A 24,005-nucleotide genomic window follows, 5' to 3' on the forward strand; every position below is an offset into this window, starting at 1 on the left:
AGCTGGGGTGGCTCAGCCTGGAGAAAAGGAGGCTCAGGGGGGACTTTCTCGCTCTCTGCAAGTCCCTGACAAGAGGCTGTGGCCGGGTGGGGGTCGGACTCTGCTCCCAGGAACAATCCATTGGACCCAGAGGGCAAAGCCTCAAACTGCGCCAGCGGAGATTTAGATTGGCAATCAGGAGGAATTTCTTCTCAGAAAGGGTGATTAAATATTTGAATGGGCTGTCCACGGAAGCGGCGGAGTCCCCGTTCCTAGAGGTCTTTAAGGATTAAAGACTGGACGTCTTTAATCGTCTGTACCACTCAGTGCCGTGGTCTAGCTGACTGCTGTTCGATCACAGGTTGGACCTATGACATCAGAGCTTTCTTCCAACCTGATTCCATGGATTATGTAACCGCAAATAATTTTAACGGAGCTACACTTTAAATCCCCCTAGATAGAAATCTAGATAGTGTGTCTAACAGTTCTCCAAGGCTGCAAGGTTTAACCGCACGGTTTAATTTCCTCTCCCCTCCCGCCCCTCCTCCTCACCGCCAACGTGGCACTAACCGCGTCCCGCCCGCGCCGCCATTTGATGCGTGAGGAGCGAACCACGCGGTGGGTGCGGGAGGGGAGGAGCGAACCCCCCCGCGTGGGGCCGATGGACCCGTCGGCGCAGCGGGGCAGCTGCAGACGTGGCAGGGCGGGGAGGGGCGGGGCGGCGCGGGGCCTGCTGGGAGTTGTAGTCCTCTGCAGCGTCGGGGATATTCCTTCATCCCCGGGACGGGAAAGGCCGCGAAGGGACGGGCCGGGACAGGGGTGATTAAGGCTTGGTGAGGGTGTTTGCGGCGGCGGGAGGAGGTGCCGCGTTGTGACCCGTCGAGGCCGCCGGCGGGGAGGAGCGGGCAGAGGGCTGGGCCAGGCGGTGCCGGGGCCCGCGCCGGCTGCGGGAGGTGCGGGGTGTGCCGGGTTCTTTCCTCGTGTCCTGTCCTGGCGCGTCCTTCCAGCGGCTCCTGCGCTCCCCGTGCGGACATCGCCGTGCTCCGAGGCGAGGTGAGGGTCAGGGAGAGTTCCCAGCGGGATTGTCCCGGTGCCTCGCTGGGTCCCGTGTGTTAACCTGCCCCTGCCTCCCACCGAGCTTCCTCCGGGCTCTAGGGGTGTTTGGGTCCTCAGGGCTCTGCTTTCAGGGAGGAATGGGAGTGTTGGTCCTGCTAAACCCCCTGTGGTTTCATCCCAAATTTGCTTGACTGGCAGTGGGAATCCTCGCCCTTGGGAATCTCTTAATGTCGTATAGAAGTGGCGCTTCAGGAGGCTTATTACTTCTTACAGTGTCACTGGAGGTAATATTTGCCCCTTTTTATGATTGTTTTTATTGTCATATTAAATAAAACAAAACTTTTTTTTTGGGGGGGGAAACACCTCTGAAAGTGGTAGAGCTGTTACATCCCATCCCATGATATCCATGCCCCGAATATGATTGGGGGGGGGGGTGTGATTGGTGCAGATTGTTGGGATGTACAGGGCAGTTCCTTTGATCGTATGGTGTTATTTGATGGTATTATTTGATGGTGTTACGTAGTTGTATGTGTAGATCAGTGGTTCTCCCACTGTGCTCATCAGTGGTGTGTGAGCTTTTTGATGCTTAAATATTTGGTAATGGGGGGGGCGTGGTCTGGGGCAAACCCTGAGGGTTGGCAGTGGCACAGAGAATGTGTGAAAAAAAATAATTCTAATTCTAATAATTCTGATAAGGTTAGGAAGCTTTTAGGCCTGCAAGAGTCACAAGGCAAGGCTAATTCTTACTGTCACACCAGGTGTTTCCAGCGGTCTTGATCTATGTTAGGTCAGGCACACTGGGTTCTGGCTGATGAACAGACTTCTTTGCATTTGTTTTTGGGTTTTTTAAAGGTGAAAAGGAAATGAAAGTGTTGTGATTAACATTATGCTATGAATATAGAATCCCAGAATGGCCAGGGTTGGAAGGGACCTTAAAGACCATCCAGTCCCACCCCCTGCCATGGGCAGGGAGACCTTCCACTATCCAAAGTTACCTCAGCCAGGCCTTGGACACTTCCAGGGATGGGGCAGCCACAGCTTCTCTAGGCAACCTGTGCCAGGGCCTCACCACACTCACAGGGAAGAACTTTCTTTCTCCTAATATCTGATCTAAACCAACTTTATTTCTCTTTGAATATTTTTCACTATTTGCTGGTAAATACATCACATCCTGCATTGAACTGTATTGCAAAACAATATATAATCAATAAATTCCACAATATTTTTTCTTGTGATTTTCTACCTCATGTTAAAGCTGTGAAGTGCCAGTGTTTACTTGGATGAAGTTCAATTTAAAGAGAGGCCCAAAATAAAGAGTGCACAGCAGTGTTTACCTGCTGCAATCAGCTCCATTATCAGCTGGAGAAAAGTTGACTTAGCTTCAGTTCTCTACTGTAAAGCATTAATGAGGAAAACTTATGTTATGTGTCAGTGCTGAGACCAGCTCAATTTCAAGCCAAGGGATGAACTCACACACAGGTGCATTGTAACATCAGTAAAGAATCCAAATACTCAGAAAATATACAACAGGTATAGAGAGTTCTGCAGATTTGGTGTGGGTTTTTTTAATTTGCTTTTGGTTTGGTTTATTGCCCTCTCTTTAAGGCTTTGGACTTTGGAAAAAGTCATTTAATATGAGGTGATTAAACCGATGATCCCTCTCTGCCCTTCCTTTGGCTTTGGTGAGATTTTGTGTGCCCTCAGGGTTCGTCTGTGTTCTACAGATCAGATGCTGAAAGAAAGTTTGTCCCTGACTTTGTGCTCACCCTTTCTAAAGTAGAAAAAACAACCTGAGGGATTTTGCAGGTGAAACTTAACATACAATCCAGCTCTGTTTTGGTTTGATTTTTTAAAAGAGAGTTGTCGTTTTGTTTGATGTGAGCTTCACTCTGTCTCTGACAGCTGAAGGTATTTCTTCTGTTGTTTTGTGAGGAGTTTTTATTAGCAGAAGCATCTACTGAAATAGAGGAAAGTGTTAATTAAAGATGACTGAGAATACAACCTCATCATAAATTTTCAAGTATGGTTGATTTCTGTGTTTTTATCCATGTGAAATTTGCTAATCTCCATTTGTAAGTAATCTTATCATTAGCTGTGAATTTCTATATTTTAGAGTAATAACCTGCAGAATGTTTTTGAAGTGGTTGTGTCATTAAGATTATTGCAAAATATTAGCACAAATGTAATTAATTCCTATTAAACTAAAGTGAAAAGATGAATAATTTGCCAGTTAAACCTTTTAGTCTCTAAATCAAATTATTTCATTCCTGCTTTTTAACACGATTTAAGATTTTCAATCAGAGCTTTACTCTCATTTTCTGTTGAGTACACAAATGCCTTGCATTTCGGAATTAGGTTAATGGCTGAAATTTGGTTTTAGGTTAATGCATGAGGTTCAGCTGGTGAAAATCAGTAAAAGTAGTTACTAGTCAACTAGAGATAGAGTTGTGGGTTTATTTTCTTTGTATGAGAGTTTAACATCATCTGTATAATGTCTTCATTAGTACTGAAAAAGTTACTTTTTTAACCAAATAATTGATGAAAGCCTAACAAAATTCATGCGTCTACTTCTTAAAGGGGTTATTTTAAGGATGACTGGGAATGTGGGTTTTCTGTATTTCTCCTTTTTAATATCCCTTCTTTTTTTTACTGCCAGGTAAGCATAACACAAGATTTTCCCCTGTCAAAACATGGTGAGATGGTTAAATTTGTGAAATCAGTTTATCATCACAAATCACTAGATGGCAATACTGATGTTATTTTCACCTAATTCCGCGTGCTTCACCATGCCTGTCTCGGAATTTCTTCTTTGCAGGTTTGCAAGGAGGCACAAAAGTCACTTCCTTCAGAAGTTAGGCTGACTTTTCCTGTTTTCAGGTCCTACTTGTTGAAAATCATGTGTTTATGGCTTGGGTTATGAAGAATTATTACTATTACTTCTGTTTTTTTCCCCAAACCACTAAAAGACAGTTACAGTTACACCTGTTTTCTTCTTTGCTTTTGCATATTCCCATGTCTTGTCTTGTTTTTTTTTTTAATTATTTACCTTTTTTCATGCAGCACATGGAAACTACAACTGACTTAAGTTGAGAAATCAGTATACAGAAAGCTGTTATTTGTGCAGGCTTCTTATTAGTCAAGACTTAATTTAAGTCAGTTCCATGTCATTTTTTAATTGTATTTTAGCAACTGACATGATTTCTGCACATTTGGGATTACTGATTCTGTTCTTCACCTTTCTCATTGCTAAGCTAATTGTGAAAAGCAACTACAGAGTAATTTACCTTTCTGCTAATTCCTGATTTTTCAGATGTGACTCAGCTGAATTCTCGTGGGTTGCCCCTTCTCTCTCACCCCTGCCCAACCACTGTAATAACTTTCTGAAGCTTTACAACATCATTGCACAGAGCTGATCTGTGCAACATTTTCAGTCATTCTACGTGGCCACAGAATTTATTTTAAGTGGGAAGCACCTCAGCAGTTTTTAATCATGGCATTAGGTGTAATCAAGCAGCAGATTAAAAGAGCCTTGATAAAACATTCCTAGGTTTTGTTCAGTGATTCTTTTAATTGCACAGTGGATAATCCTTCCTTGCTTTGCAGTGTCTAATTGGAAGAAGAATGACTTCAAAAATACCTCTGTGTGCAGAAATGTGAACTTCTGTAGATTTATTAAAATAAAGAATCTTAATATTGCAAGTTCTTCCACTTGGTGAAGTTTAATGAAAGACTTTGCTGTTCCTTACTAAGGGGTGGTGAGATGTACTCATTCTGCAAGGACAGTCTGTTACCCACCAAACAATTATTGACCCTTTCATCCCATCTGAAAAAAAGATGTTAAATGAATTAGAGATCCTCACAACCTAAAATCCATCTGTCATAAGAGTTTTCTTGGAGTGCTGCACATAAGCCATGTTTACTTTCTTTCTGAGGCCGGTCTCAAGCTTTTAGTCTTAAATCACTTAATACAAATTACACTAATTTATCAGAGGGACTGTAGTTTCTCCTGTGTGATTTTGATGCTTTCATTTGTTTTGTGCACCTGTCAAGACTGACATTGACATCCTGCTTTCTGGATTTTTCAATATGATAATAACAGTAACTTTTCCTCCATATTAGGTTAGGAGTTGTATATACATTTAAAACAACAATGAGGTATTAAGAGACTTTTTGTTTTGTTTTGGGTTTTTTTTAAGTGAGGAAAACCCCTGTATTTTTGTAAGGGGATTTCTTTTTTATATACATGTATTTTTATTCAACATGTTATCTAAGCCTTTTCCTCTGTAAATTTAAAGGGAATAAGCTGTCAGTCCTCAGTAGCCACTGATTTAATGGATATGGTGGAAAATGTTTTAAGCATGTCTATTTTTCATATATATAATTCCTTTATATATGATTTTTATTTCATTAAAACTTCCTTAAGAACTGATGCCTCAGGGAGTGGTGCAAATCATCACTATCTAGTTTACTAGACTGGTGAGGAAGCAGGGTTTTTGGTAAGCTGCCTCTGCACTGAAGAACAAAAATCACCTGGTGTTCATGAAAATCTTAATTTTGCATCTCTCCTTTTCTTCTAAGGCCTTGTACTTTAATTTAGGATTGTTAAATAAAGCATATAGCTCTACTTTTCTAGAAGTAGTATATTCTAAAGGTTTACCCAACTGTGTTAAAAGGTACTTCCAATGTAAACTGGCCTTCACAATAAAACCCAAAGCTTTCAATTAACTTTCATTTCTAATAACATCACCAGGGAAGTGTGGTATTTGGATTTTACAGGAATAGTCTGTACTGGAAAACTTGTTCAGTATAAATTAATTTCACTGTACTTTTATTCATGCTGGAAGTCACAGGTTCTGGTTTGGGTTACTGCAGCTCAACAATGCAGCAAAATACTACCCCACAGTTAAGTTTTTCTTGGGATATGGGTTTTATGATGTGTAATTACTTTTGTGTTTTTACTCTCCTAAGTACCACCAGTATATGTTGAAAGCAGTAGCTGGGCATGCACAGTAAGGTTTTTAGAAAGAGGCCTGGAGTTTGAAGTATTATCACAGTCCTAAAAATAAAGGGAAGATACAGGAGAAATGAGACATGATGGATAATTGTGTCCTTGAGATAAGTCAATTTTTTTTCCAGAGTTGGTGTTTGAGCTACTTGCTTAGTTCATGGATGTAAATAACTGTGCTGTGGCCTTTGCATTCTAATTTAAAATTTTTCCCCTTGTTTCTTAAGATACTTTTGTGTTTTCCCTCACAGCTTTGTGTAGCTGAAGGAAAATGATGGAAGAGAGTGGAATAGAGACAACTCTGCCTGGCACGCCCCCACCAAGCTCAGCAGGGGCTGCTGCTGCTGCTGCTGCAGCACCTGTCTCATTAGGTACAGAAACGTTAATTCCTGTCTTTTGAAGCACTACAATTAATCCAAAAACATTGCAATCAGCATAATTACAGTTCTCCAGGCTACTTGGAAAAATTTAAATTGTTTTTTAATCATGGAAGTGTGCTCCTTCTCTTACATACATCTGACACAGAGAATATTTTAAACATTTTCTAATTCTTGAAACTATTTTATGAAGTCACTTGTGTTTTTTGAGGATGCAGGGCCAGGAAAATAATACCTTCCACTACAGTGTGCAGTTAGATGAGCAGCATAGTAGGGAGTTAAAAACAAAACAGATTTACAGTCCTGTAGGATGGTGGTAAACCTGCATAATCACTTGGATTTTAGTATTCATAGACTCCTAGGCTGGTTTGGATTAGGAAGGACCTTAAAGGTCATCTTGGAATGGGCAGGGACACCTTCCACCAGACTAGGTTGCTCCAAGCCCTGTCCAACCTGGCCTTGAACACTTCCAGGGATGGGGCAGCCACAGCTTCTCTGGGCAGCCTGTGCCAGGGCCTCACCACCCTCACAGGGAAGAATCTCTTCCTAATATCTGATCTAAACCTGCCCTCATTCGGTTTATAGTCATCACCCTTGGCCCTATTCCTACATGCTCATGTCAAAAGTCTTTCTCCAGTCTCCCGTAGGTTCTGGAAGGTGCTATAAGGTCTCCCTTATAGCAGGTAGTCAAAGCATTTTATCTGATTTTTCAAGATTCTGAACACCATATTTGAATACCAGATACTTAATTTTTTGGCACATTTGGTGTTGTTGAGTCAGACTGGTGCAGTGGATCCCAGGGGGTGTGCAAGGCAATTCATTGGGGCATGGGAAGGAAACAGTAGAACTGTTCCTTCTTTTCCTATCACTATCTGCCCATGAAAAAGGTCACTCTCCCTCTCCTTTAGAAGCCGTCCCTCAAGTACTGAAAGACTCTGTCATGGTTTGAGCAGGCCCAAAATCCAATTCTGATTCCTAGCCCCCCACCCACATCTCAACCCCATGTGAGATGGGTTTTCCAGACAAAAACACGAGACTCAATATGGGGGAAGGAATATATTACAAAGACTATACACATAAATAAATACTATAATACATTGCATACAATCTTAACTCTATATCTATCTCTACCATGACAATAATATTTACAATGGGCCAAATCTCTTCTCCCTCCAAATAAAAGTCCAGGAGAGAAGAAGAAGAAAAGACCCCTTCCAGTCTCTGAGCAACAGGTCTCTCTCTAGGCAGCAGGCTTTCTTCTTCTCTTTCAGGCAGCAGAAGCAGTTGCTGGCTCTCTGCCAGCACACACGAGGGGGTCTCCAAGCCCCTCGGCCCTCCATCCTCAAACGGGGGTCTTTCCGTGGACTACGTAACCCCAGACAAGGTCGTTCCACCACGGTCATATCACGAAGCACGGGGGTCTTCGTGACAGTCTGGTATCTTCAGGGGAAATCAAGCCCCTGTGCAGAGCTCCCATGCTCTGCCTCAAAGATGGCTGCCAGCTTCTCTGAAGCTGCAGCAAGGGGGGGGGGAAACCCAAGGTCACCCCCTCCACACGCATTCCTTTGGCCATCCTGGCTGAGCTCTCAGGAGGCCGGAGCTTCTTAGCTCCTCTCTGTAGTGCATACTGCACTTTAGGACTCCACTCAGTCCACCACCCCCTCCTCTTTCTCAGAGGGGTCTCTAGCGAGTTTGGGGGTTTTGGTTTGAGCCAGTTCTTACCCTCCGAAACTCTCTTCCTGCCGCTGGCTCGGGTCTCTTGTCCTGCTTTCTGCTGCTGGCTCTTTTTGTTTCCTCAGACAACTCTGTGTCTGCTTCAGTTGCATACCGGCATCTGCTGCTTCTCTTGGTTCTTATCAGTTGGCTCTTTGCCACTGCTCTTCGGACACTGCTGTTCTGCTGCTGCTCCGTCGCTGCTCCCAGCGTCTCCCACTTCTGCTTACAGGGGAGAAAACTCCCCCAGCTCCTAGCCGCAGGCACTCAGTCCAGCTTCAACACCATTCCGAGTCCCTGCAGCCCCCCAACCGGGGGCTGGGGGGGCAAAGCCCCCTAAGGGGCCGGAGCCCCAGCTCCTCGTGGCTCACTACAACATGGCCACCTCTTCTTCCAACAAGTACTACTGCTTCTTTTCCGGTCTCCAGAGATATGTTTATATTTTGCAGGAGCATTGATTGGGTCAAGCCCCAAGGGTCACCACCCCCTGGGGGTTACCACTTTCAGCTTCAGGGGGAAAACCTGGCTCAAACCACTACAGACTCCTATAAAGTTTCCCCAGAGCCTTCTCTTCTCCAGGCTGAACAGCTCCAACTCTCTCAGACTGTCTCTATAGGAGACTAAAATGGATTTGTCAGCAAACACTTTTGGAAGATGCATAGAAAACATTGGTGAAGACTTAAAGGAACAAGTATAGAACAAATTACATAGGGGGCTTGCTGTACAGTTTCATCGAAGTCCGGATATTCCTAGTGTGTCTCAGTTCTGTTTCAAAATATACAAATAACATATTGTCAAACATTAATAGGAGGAATATGCTGAGAAAATCTGCCCTCAACAGTAGGACTGCGATAATAAAAACAATGTTTTTGTCAAAACTGTGGAATTGTAACCTCTGATGGAGAAGTTGCTTTTAACTAGGATAAAAATGGGTTCTGGAATAAGGTTGCAGAGATACCATCACACATGAAACATATTCAGTGCCTCCATTCCTAGGGAAGCCATTGCAGCAAAGAAACTGGAGCCAGAAGTGCACAAGGTGTTACGGGATGTCACCAATGTTGTTAATTTTATAGAAATGGCCTTTAAGTAGTAGATTTTTTTACAGTATTTTGTAATGAGATGGGGGGTGAAATACTTTTTTTGTATTGCACAATTTGCTGGTCACCATTGGCAAGGTGTTGTAGAAGAGTTGTTGAACTCAATGTTGACATGAACTTTTTTTTTTTTTACAAAAAGAAGAGTGTCCCAGATTTGCTGATGCTTTCTGTGACAAGGGGCTTTCAGCAGTGTGCTGCCTAGCAGATATTTAAAACAAAAATGCACTCATAATTTGTCCTTTCAAGGTAAAGGTGACATTTTAACAAGGAGCGATACAGGAGCTACTTTTGTAAGAAAGTCATGCTTTTGAGAAAGCATTATGAAAACTGATATTTGGAAATATTTCCATTATTATACGTTCCTGTTGCCAAAACCAGTGCAAGTGTTCCATAAAAACTGTCAGATCTGTACACTTAAACTTGGAATGAGAATTTCCTGACCTGTGTAAACCTCTTCCAAACAGTTTCAGTGGAATTTGAACCCACTTGTTAAAAATATGAAAATGCAGCATGTTCATTTTGCAAGAATAATCGATTGACATCAGGGAAGATGAAAGTTTTTCTGCCTGCATTTCAAGGAAAACCTGTGCATGATGGTGGGAGTGGAAAATAAAATAGTAAGATATAGCAAACACAGCCAATGATGCACTTCTTCCATTTTGATCAATTTGAGGTATCTTTTCCAGCTATGGTGGCCCTTAAAGCCAAGTATCAAAATAGTCTAAACACAGAACCAGACCTTCAAATTGCTGCATCATGAGGTGTTAAACCAAGAAGTAAAAATTACTGAGGTTTTTTCAGTGGCACTGCTCACACTAAAAAGCTGCTATCAATAGTTGTATTATAAAGCACATTAATCAATATTAATTTATTATTATATTGATAGTATATTAATAAAAGAATTTTGAGTGGAAGCAGAAGAGTTTTTGTACTGTTAAAATTTTTTCCTTCATCTTTATTTCATCCTTTTTACATTTTTGTTGTGTATGTTTTGTAATATATATAGCATATTAGTGCAGTGGTACATGTAAATAATTTATAAGTAAATAAATTTAAATGGGGAAGTGCTCAAAATTTTTTTACTGATAGGTGTTTGTGGTAAAGTTTGGAAACCACAGTGATTTGCTGACTGTGATTGATGTTTAACCTGAGGCCAGTAAGCTGCTTAAGCTTATCCAACATCTTACTGCTATCAAAAACGGTAATTTCTGGTTTTCTGCCTTAGTTTATTCTTGAAGATGAGAGTGTCCTGCGTTGTTGATTAAGCAGTCACTCAGAAAGAACAGTACTAGCTAGAAATTTGGGGCGGATTTCAGCTGCTCTAAGTTCAGTAGTCAAATGTTGACTTATCTTTTTAAGCTTGTGACAAATAGGGTCATGCAAGAAAAAGAGATGTGTCTTACAAAGATTCTGTCACCAAAGGTTGAGTGCAATTGGTGGTGTGTGAAAAGTCAAGCAAGACTAAAATTAACTTGAAGGGGGAAGAAAAACAGACCAGGTCAAAATTTACTTGTGAAGTATCTGAACAATTACATAACTGAAGGCTTAGCATTTCTAAAATTTTTTTTTTCTCTTTTTTTCCCCAGCTTTGTCCAGTCCCCTTTCTACACCAAGCATGTCCTCTTCTCCTGCATATTCACCATCCTCTCCAGCTGGATTGTCTACAATTCCTCCTAGTCCTCCTTCTCCTCCTCCTCCTCCTCCTCTGACTTCGGCTTCTTTCCCACCTGTGCCTTTTGCAACGATTTCTTCTCTTGCACCATCTCAAAGTCCTGCCCTACCTCTTGCTGCCCCTTTAGCCTTTAGTACCCCCATGTCCCAGTTCTCTGCTCCACCTGCATTAAGGTTTACTGCTAGCCCTGGTCTTCCTGCACCTCCCACTGGTCCCCCCATTTCAGGTTTTTCCGTGTCCTCAACCTATGATATCACCAGGGGTCATGCTGGTCGAGCACCACAGAACCCACTGATGCCTTCATTTTCTGCACCTCCAGTCACAGGTAACTCTCAGTTTATATGATTTCCTGTTTGTGAGACAGGATGAGTGGTCTCCTGGGTGGCTTTTTTTACACCACTCTGCTACTTCAGCTTCTTTATAATTATAGGTACACTTAATTAGCATAGTTGCACTCAGGAGAAGGGATAATAGCCTTTAAAATACAGTCATGATCCAGGACAGCGAGTCGATTTTAGTGGTGTTCTGGTAGTGTTCAGGTTCACAGAAAAATCTTTGAAAACTTTATTTTTTAACTTGCACAGGAAAGCCTTGCTGAACACACATACATACATACATAGCTTTTGTCTAGCTCAGAGAGCCACCTTCACCTATTTTATTTCCCCAGAATGGTATATCTCAGGCTGCAGTTCATAGTTTTCAGGGTTTTGTTCTCAAAATCTATCTACAACAAGCTGTCCATCTCATGACAGCAGTTTTTTTTATTGTTTCCAGTCACTAAATTGCATTAGGACAGCTGAAAACACATACCTTCCATGAAAACAGTTGCTGTGGTTGCTGAACTGATGTCATTTCAAGCTAGTGGAGTGGAATGGAAACTTGGCTCTCAGCTGCATTTGGGCCAGGCTTTTACTGTTATTGGTGATACCTCTTTTAAGTAGTCTGTATTAGGAAAATGTCTAAAAAGAGCTATCAGTTGTGCAGTGTAAAATAAAAATAACTCTTGATTAAGGCTAGGTTGGAAAATGGGTTAAAACTGGGCAAAGGCTCATGCTTTATTTTTCTACTCTTTAAATTCTTTTGTTTTCCCTTGAAATATGTAAACCTTTCTCCTTTTCCTTCTGGTACTAATTTCCACCACTTGGTGTTAGAAAATGTCCTACTTCTCTTATTGTATGAGAACATTCCTGTCTCTTTGTTTAGAGAGTAACACCTATTGCTCTCTTTGCTCTTCGGAGGGTTTATTTTGAAAATTTGAAAGCGATGAAAACAACAACTTTTAAATTAACCTGATAAGAAAAAAAAAATCATTGTTTAACTTTGTACATAATGTACAGCAGTGTCAGTTCTTTTAGAAGATATTGTTGCAGTAATTTTTAACAAATAGAATTGTTCTGGGACCTTCAAGAAGTGAAGTGAATCAGCCCAGTATTCTTCTGTTCTTCCTGCAGTTTTCCTCTCAAACAATTGCACGTTGCTGCAATATAACAAATTAACTGCAGTAAAATAAGTGAACACTTGTATTTTATTTGTCCCTCTTATGAGGTGTTTTGGCTGATCCCATCACTCAACAAGCAACTTGCTCATCATCTTTGTCTCCTGGGGTTGGCTCTGCAATCACTTTTCCTGAGGAGCATGAAGACCCCAGAGTATCTACTACCCATGGTGGAGCACCTGCTGGAGGACTGTGGGGATTTATAAAGGTATGGGAGTTTATCTGTTACCTTCATGAGGAATTACCATTTTTTTACTGACTATAATAAGATGTATCTTAATTTTTAAATACTCATTGCTACAAATCCTGTTTATTTTCCAGTCTCATGTGCAAGGTGGCTGTTTTTAATAGTGATGTTTGCTGAAATTATGCTTTTGCTCTTCCTCTGTATAGAAGAGAAGGGATTAGACAAATGCAGGTGTTCTAGGTTAATTTTAGTCCTGTGATAGGAACATATCTGTCAGGTTCTGTCACATGTTCTTAAATCAGATGAAGTTTTAGAACCTCTGAAAGACCTGAAAAGTAACTTTTACTTCACAATGCCTGAATGCAGAAGAAGATGGTCTGTTTTACCTCACCTGAACGCTTTGCATATCACATTTATAATTTCCTAATTAACTCAGTTTGATTTCTATGGGATGCAAACCATGCTTGTTCTGTAACAAATAAGATGTTCTGTAACAGGTCTTTTTGCAAAGAAAGACAAACTGCATATTTTCTCAATCACAAAGAAGTGTCTAAGATACTTTGTAAGATTATTCTGCTAGAAGGCATGGAATATATAGTGCAGAACAGATTTTCCTTGTGGTGCAATCTAATCAGACAGAGGAAATGAGCAGTGACATCAACTAGTAGAATATCATTAGCCTGTAACCTATTTGGGGCTGTAACAGATGCTACATATAAGTAGCATCATGAAGATTGTGGGAAAAAAACTATCCTTAAGAGCAACACCATTTTCTGTACTGTCATACTAAACGTGAAAGAATCAAGTTTAATGTCCCAGCAGGATTGCAGAGTTTTCAAGGGAGTTTCAAGCTGTTTTGAACATGAAAAACTGGGAGGAAAAGTTGTGTGTGACATGGCAAACTGAGCCCTCCCCTACTGTAGAATTACACAGTGATACAGTCTTGAAGAGCAAGATTAATTCTCCGTCAGTACAGCAAGAACAGAGTTGTTATGCTACCCTTTTCAAGGAGAGATGTCTTTTTATGATCATAAAAACACATCTTTCATCCTTTAAATATCAATGTCCTCCTTTCAGTCATTACATTCCTCTTAATATTTGCAGTTTTCCAGAAGGGAATATTTTACTTGTGACATGATTCTGTAGCCCTTTTTAGAGTCCCAGAGCTTTCAATTGCAAATCAGTTGGAAAGCCAATCTCTTCCACATTGGTGTTATCTAGTGTTGCTACTAGGATCCAGAAGATGTCCTGTTTGTATTTATGGAGAAGGTCAGTATCATTGACTTCAATAATGAAGCCCAGATTGTGGTTGAAGTATGAAGCATTCCATGTGCTTTGCGTGTTCAGTGACCTCTTCTTGAGAATTTCCCAGGTGAATGAGGAAAGAATGAAGAATTGTTAACTACACTGAAAGCACCAAGTTCTTGATGTATGTAAGCACACCTCAGTCTGTGTTTTTTAAAGATCAGACAGAATATGGGACTTAAACTGGTAGTTATTACAGAAATGCATCTGGAATTCCCTACTGAAGAGCTTAGACAATAGTTGCAGCAGTTATCTTTAATTCTGTTCTTGAAATAATTTGAAATACCCTTTTTCCCTTGGTATTCTTAAGAAATCATACACTATTCCTCCAGATTTCCTTCAAGCTAGGTAATACCCCAAACTATGACAATAATCTAAAATTGACAAGTTAATGATCTAGAATCAAATGAGATTGTGTCAGTTCCCAGATTGATTTCTACCTAATGTATCAGAGGCAAAGTTGAATAGTATTGCAGTCATTGCACCTAACACCTTGCAGGTTTGACTGTTTGAGCAATGAAGGCACCCAGGACCTGAATTTTCAACTTTAATTTTGTGCACTGCTTACATGGAAGATCCTCCATTTGAGCAATCTGGGTTTATGTTGCCATAGAATTGGCTGATAGGAATTTCAGATTTAACTGCATTGTGGCTCACAGTGTGGTGGTAAATTCATGTTTTACATTGGTATAAAAGTGTGGATTATGTCTCCCTGTTTGTGCTCGGCAGATGAACCATTAGGGCATCTTCCATAGGTAGGAGCTGATCAGGAACCATCTCTATAATGACTTTGTGTTAGTTAGGCAACCAGGCTGCTAATTGGAGAATCACTTCTTGGCTTTGCAAGATAATGGGGCTGTTTCTGCATTAATGCAGAAAATAATATTTAAACTTCCTGGTGTAACTGAAAAGCTGTGATAGTCATATCATGTAGTGTTTGTGCTGAGTTATGACATACAACAAGCCATTAAAAAGTGTAATGGTTAGAAGCACACAAAGCAGCCTAGTATTTTGTTTTTCTTTCTTTTTAACTGTAACATTTTGAATTTCTTGAAGGGGGAAAGAAAACAGAAGATAATATGGAAATGTATTTGCTTAAATTTAGGGTGTAGCTGAGAATCCCATGGTGAAGTCTGTTCTTGATAAAACCAAACATTCAGTGGAGACCATGATCACAACACTGGATCCTGGCATGGTTCCCTATATCAGTAAGTGTTTATGACAAACCATTGGGTGTTGCATATAAATGCCAGAGAAGTCAATATAATAGCACACTACTTTTACACTTGAAATGTAAAAGCATTTCAATTACATCTTGAAAATTAACAGGAAGCAAATAGTATTTCTGTAGTCTCTTTCTTGAAAAGAGCTGAGCTGTTTTCATTGGCACATTGTGAAGATGTCATCTGAGTCATGCACCTGGAATAGACAATTTCTGTCTGCTTACCCTGTAAGCATAAACATCAATGCTTTTATAACAAAAGATGTCAGGGAATCTTAAATTGAGTGTGTAAATGTTATTTCAGTTTATAATATGCAGTGACATATCACAGTCAAGTGTCAGAGCTTAACTTGATGTGACAATTCTGTCCCTGATTTTACCAGTTTATACCTAGTTCTTATATTTTAGATTTTAATATTTCCATATAGTCCTAATGTTATCACACAGATGTTATCACAAATGTTTTTATTTAATGCATGTAATATCCTTGTTTCTCTTTTGTAGTAGTATCTGTGATGAACAAAGATATGCTTTTGCTATTTGATGATCCTTAATACAAAAGAGCATATTCTGTATTCTCCATCTAAACATGGGGCATAGTTACCGTTCTTAGTGTTGTTATGCAGTAATTTACTAGATCTGTTATGGATTAGTTTTTGGCTTCATTAGAAGCACTTTAACAGTATTTCTGTTCCTGGGCGCTCAAACAAGGCTAACTTCAGTAAATACCTGCAGTCAATTTTAAGCACTTGTTTAATTATATTAAATTCATTTCTATCCAGAAGGAATCCATGAAAAAATATACTCTCAATTATTTTTTAATCCAGTAGTTAACCAGTAGTTCAAAACAATTGCCCAAAGTTCAGTGATGTGTACGTTCAGTTCCATTCAGTAAAGCAATTGATAAATAAAGTTAAAAAATTACCCCAAAAAACCCCAAATAGTATGTTTTACTACTGTTCTGGCATATCTCTGGTTATTTTTCATAAAAATAAGACGATTCCTGTAACTGAGGTCTGCTGCGTAATATGAGCAAAAGAGTAAATTGTTCTTTTCTTTGAAATTTAAGCTTTGGGTTTCCATTATCACTGGGGGAACTTTTGCTGTGATAGACAGATGTGAGGTATGATTGAGCTCGCCAGTGTTTTGTAGTAGTTTATGATTTCTTTTAATTCATGAATTTGCTTTGTTTTATTCTAAAAAAGCTTAGTGAAAACTCCTGCTTCTATATGGAGATACCTCCCTTTGGAAAACAGTCAGAACTGTATACAAGTTTTTGGTTTTATAGATATTTAACTTCAAAAAACAGGATAAAGCATTAGGGAGGAAGACAAGTTTATGCTCCAAGGGCAACTAAAAAGTAATGTGAGCCTTTTTTTAAAAAAATGATGTAATTTGACAGCTGTTCACTGATTTTTATGTTCTTGATCCCTTTCATAAGGAAGAGTTTGCGTGTGACACGAGCATTCCTTACTGCTTCCCAGAACACCAACACATCCTTAGAAATGGATGTCAGTTTTCCTAAATCTCTATAAATTGTCATCTTATATGGGTGCTGTGGTTTCTTTCAGGTGCTGAACAACTGTCAGTTCCTGTTGTCTCTCTTTCATCCATGCTTCACTTACCTATTCATCTAACTTATACTTCCTAGCTTAAGTTACTTCTGCTTCATGAAATAACTATTGTACAGTGCATGAGAAAGAGGAGAGCAGCTGAAAAATACTGTTGAGATGGAGAATGTATTTGAACTGTCTAATAATGGGAATGAGGAAAAACATATACACATGTGTATTTTACAGATTACAAAATTATTTTACAGGAACTGGGGGAGAACTGGACATAGTGGTCACTTCTAATAAAGAGGTAAAAGTGGCAGCAATTCGGGATGCCTTTCAAGAAGTCTTTGGAATGGCTGTTGTTACTGGGGAGGCTGCACAGTCTAACATTGCACCCCAACCTGTGGGCTATGCTGCAGGTTTAAGGGTAAGTTGATATGTAACAGTACCCAAGTACCACCAACACAGAGATTCACACAGAAGAATCTCATTTTCCATGAAGTGGAAGTCAGTTTGGGGGATAGGTAAACATTTTCTTTTGGGTTTTTTTTTGGTGTGTTTGTTTGGTTGCTTTGTTGTTGTTTTTTGGGGAGTGACGGTTTTGTTTGTTTGGTTTAGCTTGGGGTTTTTTCCCATTTGAATCATCAGACCAGTTTAGAGCTGCTTGTTGAAAGATTTTTTTGAGTTTTTTTGCAAACACATTCACAGCAAGTTAAGATTATTTATGTCAGTTTTCTTACGCTGTCATTGATTGCCATCGCTTCTTGTGTACATTGTGATATTACTGTAGTTTAAAAGCACATCAGGCATTTTTGAATAGTCTGTGACTAGCAAATCATGTTGGGAATACTAGAAATTAAAAGAGATTCTTTGAGACTGAATTGTCTCTCTGATAATTCTGTAGATGAAAGATTGTTTGATTAACACTTGTCAGGGATCATCGCAAACAGATCTATGTTCTGGTTGAAAAGTAATTCACTGTGCAGCCTTGCAGACTGCTGTGCTGCCCCAGAGGAAGGGTTAGCAAGGGTTTGGCCAGTAACTAAAAATCCTGAAAACAGCTATTTAGCATTGTGTTTATTAAATGTTAGCAAAAACTCATGAAAAAGGAAGTCTGTTCCCCTGACTGTTGTGGCAGTGTTTGCAGCAGAGTAAAGCCTGTTCTCACAGTAATATATTAGCTGATACAATTGTATATGGAGGTAAAGCAGAATAATGTGTATGTTCCTTTACTTGTTTAGCTACTGTAGTGTAGTGGTCGTAATATTTCTATTACAACTTCAGAGGGATAATAGTTTTCAAGTGAGTGATTCCTACATTTTAGTTGGATATGTACCACAACAAATTGATTCTTTGCCTTGGTCTTATGAAGTTACTCCAAAGCACTCAAAGGCTCTAAACCCAAGAAGTCTTAAGTTGCAAAATTGTCAGTGTGAGTAACAGAAATATGCACTGATGGTTTCACTAATAGTGAAACTTGACACAGTTACAGATTAGGAATTCTTTAGCTGCTGCTCTGGGCTTTTTTTTGGAATACAAAAACCTAAAAATATTTAATTTGTTTTATCATAGTGTTTATTACTGTTTGGGATTCCATTATGGCTTTTCATGAGTTTGGTTGGGTTTTTTTTCCTGACATTGAAATAAGAGTAATTTTCAAAATCTCTCATATTTTCTGTTTAACTTGAAAAGTATGTTCCAGAGTTCTTCTGGGTTTAATCTGTAAACATTGTACTGTGTTGTGGTTCAAAGAGAGTGTTGTCTAACATCTCCTGTCACCATTCAGGGAGCACAGGAAAGGATAGACAGCTTGCGTCGGGCAGGAGTCATCCATGAGAAACAGCCTGTTGTATCTGTGGAAAACTTCATTGAGGAGTTGCTTCCTGACAAGTAAGAACATCAAATATGTTGTTGGGGGGTCAGGAATATTCTTTTTTGACTCAGAGGAGTTGGTGTCAGTATCACTCTGAGCAGAAGAAAGGAGATGGTCTCTCTTCAGTTTTGCTTTGGCAGATTTGATTTTGGTGATGATGTTCAGCTCTTTGTCCAGACATCTTGAGACTTTTAATATATAAAAATCATTGTCAGGTTTTTCCAGATTCACAGTATAAAAACACAGTGAAGTTATACCGAACTGAAAAAATTAAGGAGCTGTGAAAGTTGGAATTTGGCTAGTGGTTTGTGCACTCCTGTGTGCATCCTCTCTTCTCTTTTTCTGAAATTGTATCAGAAGGGATATTGGGAAATACTCTGGGAGGGGCAGAAGTGTTTTTCTGAATAAATCATTTAAGGAGTTGTTACAGCATTAGACATGCCAAAAAATCTTCTGAATATAGAGCATGAGTGATAAATACATATATTTTTTAATTGTTAGGGAAGGTTATTTTAATGAGAAATGTTCTTTCAAAGATTGAATGAAAATAATAGCATAACAACTATGGCCAAAGGAATGTATCTGCATGCACACCCAACACCTCAGCTTTCTTTGTGTCCTTGATTGTAAGTTTCATATATGTATTTCTATGTATATTATGTATTTCACATACATACACATGCGCTATAATGCAGAAAACTGATATATGCAAACTTTACTTGAAAAATACCGGAATGCTTTGATGAGTCTCATTATGACATTATTACTGCATTTGAAGTAGATTTTGTAAAATGGTCATAATTTAACTGCTAATCTGTTGGTTTTCAGTTGAGTGATACTCAGAAAAAAAGTAATATGCGTGTCATTGCAGGTGGTTTGACATTGGATGTCTGATTATTGAGGATCCAATTCATGGAATTCACCTGGAAGCATTTACCCAAGCAACACCAGTGCCTTTGCAATATGTTCAGCAGGTGAGTTTTCAGTTTTCTTACCAATTAACAGTAAGATTTAAGGTTTAATTTTATTTATGATGTCAGTTCTTACTGGCAGTTGCTCCACTTGAATGTTTTCATTTATGAAATGAGGATAAAAACTGTTTTTGAATCATGTTAATGTATTACCTAAAAGTCTTCAGGCATTTATGGCAAAGCATTTCTTGATCAAGGGTCTAATTTTGATCAATGGAGCACTAATTTTACTTTCCTATTAAAAAAGAAGAAACACTGACCAAGAAGAAATCAACCAGAGAGAATTACTTCCTCAAAAAGGAAATACAAGAATTCCCTATGAGCATATAGCCTCCCACCTAAACAGCAAGGCTGATTTCCTCTTCTGAGTGTGCTATTCTGACAAAGATGTAAAATATTTGAAATCAAAAAGTTTCAATCTAGGAAATATCATGGTTCATCTCGGTGAAAATAATGTACAACTCTTAAATATTCCCAATAGAAGGTTTTCATGAGATGGTTTAAGTTTCTTTGGACACAGGCTGGGAATTACTCCAGTCACTGCATGTCTCCTGACAGCAGATATGAGTCATACATTAATTAACTCTGGTCTGAAAATTCGTTTTAAATAAATGTTTCCATGAAGAATGTAAAACCAAAACTGTTTGGGGTTTGATCCCTGGGGGTTGTTTTGAGAAAACAAATAGTAACTGGTTTTTTTTTTAAGTAGTACCCATTTCAATAAGTGAGCATTTGTGGGATTGGTTCTTATTTTCTTGAGTTCTTGCAGCCTCGAAAAGCTGATGAGTGGCAAAACGAGAAATATTGCTCTGTCTCTGTAGTTTTCCAAAATGCTTTTCAAAAACAGTGGAGAAAGACATGAAGCTACAGGAAAAAATATTCAAGGGTCCCTTTCAAACCCAAAGTATTCTGCATATTCTGACAAACCTATGCTGTTGTAGTTGCAAGACAGTAGTTTTAGGAAGGGCAGAGTACACTAATGCTCTTGATCTGCTGTACCTGCACTGGAAATGGACGAACTCAAAATCTGTATGAAGGAGGTGGTTGCCTGTGATGAGCATCAGACCAGAGAAATGCAGTGATGCTTCCTCCACTGTTTCCCTTCTGGTTCCAACTGCGGAATGAGGGGTACAGATGTCATTTACCTGGACTTCTTGACACAGTCCCCCACTCAAAATTAAAGATGGATTCAATGGATGGACTGTTCAGTGGATAAGGAATTGATTGAACAGTCACATCCAGAGGGTCGTGATCAGTGACTCAGAGTCCTGATGGACATCAGTGACCAGTGGTGCCCTCAGGGGCCTGTATTGCTGCCAGTGTGATTTAACATCTTCAATAATGACACGGATGAAGGGACTGAGGACTTCCTTAGCAGGTTTGCAGGAGACACCAAACTGAGGGTGCAGTGACACACCTGAAGGACAGGGCCATCCAGAGGGACCTGGACAAGCTCCAGAATGGCCCCTGGGAATCTCCTGAGATTTAACAAGGCCGAGGGCTGGTCCTGCACCTGTGTTGGGGCACCTCCAGGATCAATCCAGGCTGGGGATGAGCAGATGAAGCGGCCCTGGGGAGAAGGACTTGGGGGTGCTGGTGGGGGAGAGGCTGGATATGACCCAGCACAGAAACCCCCCGTGCCCTGGGCTGATCCCACAGTGGGGGCAGCAGGGCAGGGGGGAATTCTGCCCCTCTGCCCCCTCAGGTGAGACCCCACCTGCAGAGCTGCCTCCAGCCCTGGGGGCCCAGCACAGCCAGGACATGGAGCTGCTGGAGTGAGTCCAGAGGAGGCACCAAGATGATCAGAGGGATAGAGCAGCTCTGCTGTGAGGAAAGTCTGGGAGAGTTGGGAGTGTTCAGCCTGGAGAAGAGAAGCTTTGGGGTGACCTAAATGTGGCCTTCCAGGATGTGAAGGGGCTACAAGAAACGTGGAGAGAGACTATTTACAAGGGCCTGAAGTGACAGGACAGGAAGGAATGGTTTCACACTGACAGACAGAATGTTTAGCTTAGATAGTAGGAAGAAATTGTTACCTGTACCTCTGGCACTGGTTGTCCAGAGAAGCTGTGGCTACCTCATCCCTAAAAGTGTTCAAGGCCAGGTTGGATGGGCTTGGAGCGACCTGGTCTGGTGGAAGGTGTCCCTGCCCGTGGCAGGGCTACAATTCTGTGTAATGACAATATATAATCCCTTTGTGATCTCATGCAAATCTCTCAGCCCTTCTTTTCTACCAGGCTCAGCTTTCTCCTTGCATTTGGCTACTTGCCTGCTTCAGACAGACATTTTAACTGTTTTTAAAGCTTTTGGAGGGTATGTATTGTATAAATACATACTGTTATTGATTCCATCTGTTGGCTACTTTATAAGAGAATGGCAGTATGTCTTTACTCTCTTAAGCTTTGTATTTTAGTTTATACTCTTCAGATGTTGCTTGCATCATGATACATAGAAATCCAAATAATTTGCTTGGCAAATTATGGGGCAATCTGAAATCTGATTCTGATAACCCTTTAATTTGCCATGTAAGTCTGTTGATATAAGAATGATCACTTGTGAAAGTTGTGAAAATAGAAGTAAAACTACTAATTTCAAACTCTCTAAGTAACTCCTTCTCACAATGTTGCACAGGCCAAGAGTCTCACTCCTCAGGACTACAATCTGAGATGGTCAGGCCTGCTGGTGACCTTGGGCGAAGTGCTGGAGAAGAATGTCCTGAACGTGAACAGGACGGACTGGCACATGGTGTTCACGGGCATGTCCCGCCGGCAGATGATATACAGCGCGGCCAAGGCCCTGGCAGGGATGTACAAACAGCAGCTGCCACCCAGGACCGTGTGAGAGTGGCTGGTCTGTCACACCAAGGAGTACTGGGCTTGGTTCTAGAGTTGATGTGAAGGCTACACAGTCTTAATTCTCAGTGGATGCAACACAGATTTGTAATCTTAACTCTAAACTGTTTCTACTTTTTAAGAAGCGAAGGTGATTTCCAGTAGTGGAAGTGAGCAATTGCAGTTTTTGGCTATTATATGATTTCCAGTATGATTCACAAAGCTGGAAATTGAGACAAGTGTGTATATTTATAACTGGTACAAGTAGCATTACAATTTTTCAAGTGTAACATGCTATGATTTGACACCTTACTAGGCATTTGCTGAGATACTTTAGTTAGTATACTTTTGAAAGGGGATATTTGTTTAGCTGTTTCTATTATATTAGTAATATAAACATGTTGACAGCATAACATGTATGTTATATATATGCATTTCAATCCAGAGAGACTACCTTCTGTATTACATGTTTTACTGGGGCACGTATTTAGGGGATACTTAACACCTCATGGTTTTGGTGTCTGTATATAGTTCTCAGGAGTGTTGCCAAGTAGTTTCTACAGCACATAACAGTGAGGTGCTGAAGAGCACAAATCCATGCCCTGTTAGCTGAAGTCTTTGCTAAATAATTCTGAATTCTCATTTTCCATACTGCATCTTTTTTTCTTTTTTATGTAGCAGTAATAAAATTCGTAGCCAGTTGAAACACCACAGACAAATTTCGAGTTGCTTCAGTGGGTTTTATATCAGGTACCGCATATGCCATGTGAAATCATCTCAGCAGTTTGAATAACATCATTTACTCCAATGCTTCCATACTTCACATTTTATATGGAATTACGTAATTCCTCTTATCTAGTTACAGCTGTCAGCAATTTGATTATGGAAAATGGTGATGTGTGTATCGCTTTGCTAGCCTGGGTTTTTTAAACACTTTGAAGTCTTAAATGCTTTCTTGATGTCATGAGCTCACTGTCTCTCATATAAGTTTTTGGTGTGTCTGACGTTTTTCATGGCTGTAAAGGCCCTCTATCAATGGTCATGCAATCTTAACATCTGTACTTAGAAATATGGAAGTAATTGTGAAGAAAATATTTTGGTAACACTTTTTTAAGAAACAAAGAACAAACAAATACTTTTTGTTTGCCTTAAGCAGTTTTTCAGCTTATATTGCTCTGCCTTTACCTTTATTAGATGCTTTCAAAGAGCATTTTTATATACAATATACTTTTAAGCCAACTCGTGATTGTACCCAGTGGAATTCTGTCTATTTTCAATTAATATATTTGACCTTAATTGGTTTACTCTGTAAAGTAGTTGAATAAATGTTTTCAGCTTTTTACCATCTGCTGGGTTGTGTTGTGGGCAATAATACAAGAGGAAGTTCAAGAGGTAAGACACTGACATCCTGTTTTAAATTTATATTGAGATCAGCTTAGAAAAGCAGAGACATGTTTGGACATGTGACTTTTATTACATATACAGACAATTCCCAACTGCTTCATCACTGTAGATACAGCTGTAGAAGCCATATCTGCTACTTTGTGCGGGGGTAGGTTTGTTCAAATATGAGTGTCATGAACAAAAGATCAAGAAAGCTACTACATATACTACTATTATACTACATATACTACTCTTTTTAAGTGTGTCTCCCATAGATGCAGCC

General features: G+C 40.0%; 1 protein-coding gene across 5 annotated transcripts; it reads left to right on the forward strand.

The window, feature by feature from the left end:
* Window positions 1–657: 657 nt before the first annotated feature.
* PRRC1 (proline rich coiled-coil 1) lies at window positions 658–23,491 on the forward strand. 5 transcript variants are annotated; one of them, XM_027709042.1, is made up of 9 exons: window positions 658–798; window positions 6,292–6,411; window positions 10,817–11,227; window positions 12,445–12,605; window positions 14,995–15,097; window positions 16,931–17,094; window positions 18,454–18,557; window positions 19,412–19,514; window positions 22,140–23,491. In XM_027709042.1, the coding sequence occupies exons 2-9, from the start codon at window positions 6,312–6,314 to the stop codon at window positions 22,347–22,349; spliced, it is 1,356 nt and encodes a 451-aa protein (XP_027564843.1). In that variant the 5' UTR covers window positions 658–798; window positions 6,292–6,311; the 3' UTR covers window positions 22,350–23,491. The 5 variants fall into 5 exon arrangements, with proteins under 5 accessions (XP_027564843.1, XP_027564845.1, XP_027564844.1 ...); XM_027709044.1 differs by having other exon boundaries at window positions 707–812; XM_027709043.1 differs by lacking the exon at window positions 658–798 and adding an exon at window positions 903–1,032.
* The last annotated feature ends 514 nt before the right edge of the window (window positions 23,492–24,005 follow it).

This window comes from Neopelma chrysocephalum, unplaced genomic scaffold (assembly GCF_003984885.1).
Source record: "Neopelma chrysocephalum unplaced genomic scaffold, ASM398488v2 Primary Assembly neopelma1_96684, whole genome shotgun sequence".
Lineage (NCBI taxonomy): Eukaryota > Metazoa > Chordata > Aves > Passeriformes > Pipridae > Neopelma > Neopelma chrysocephalum.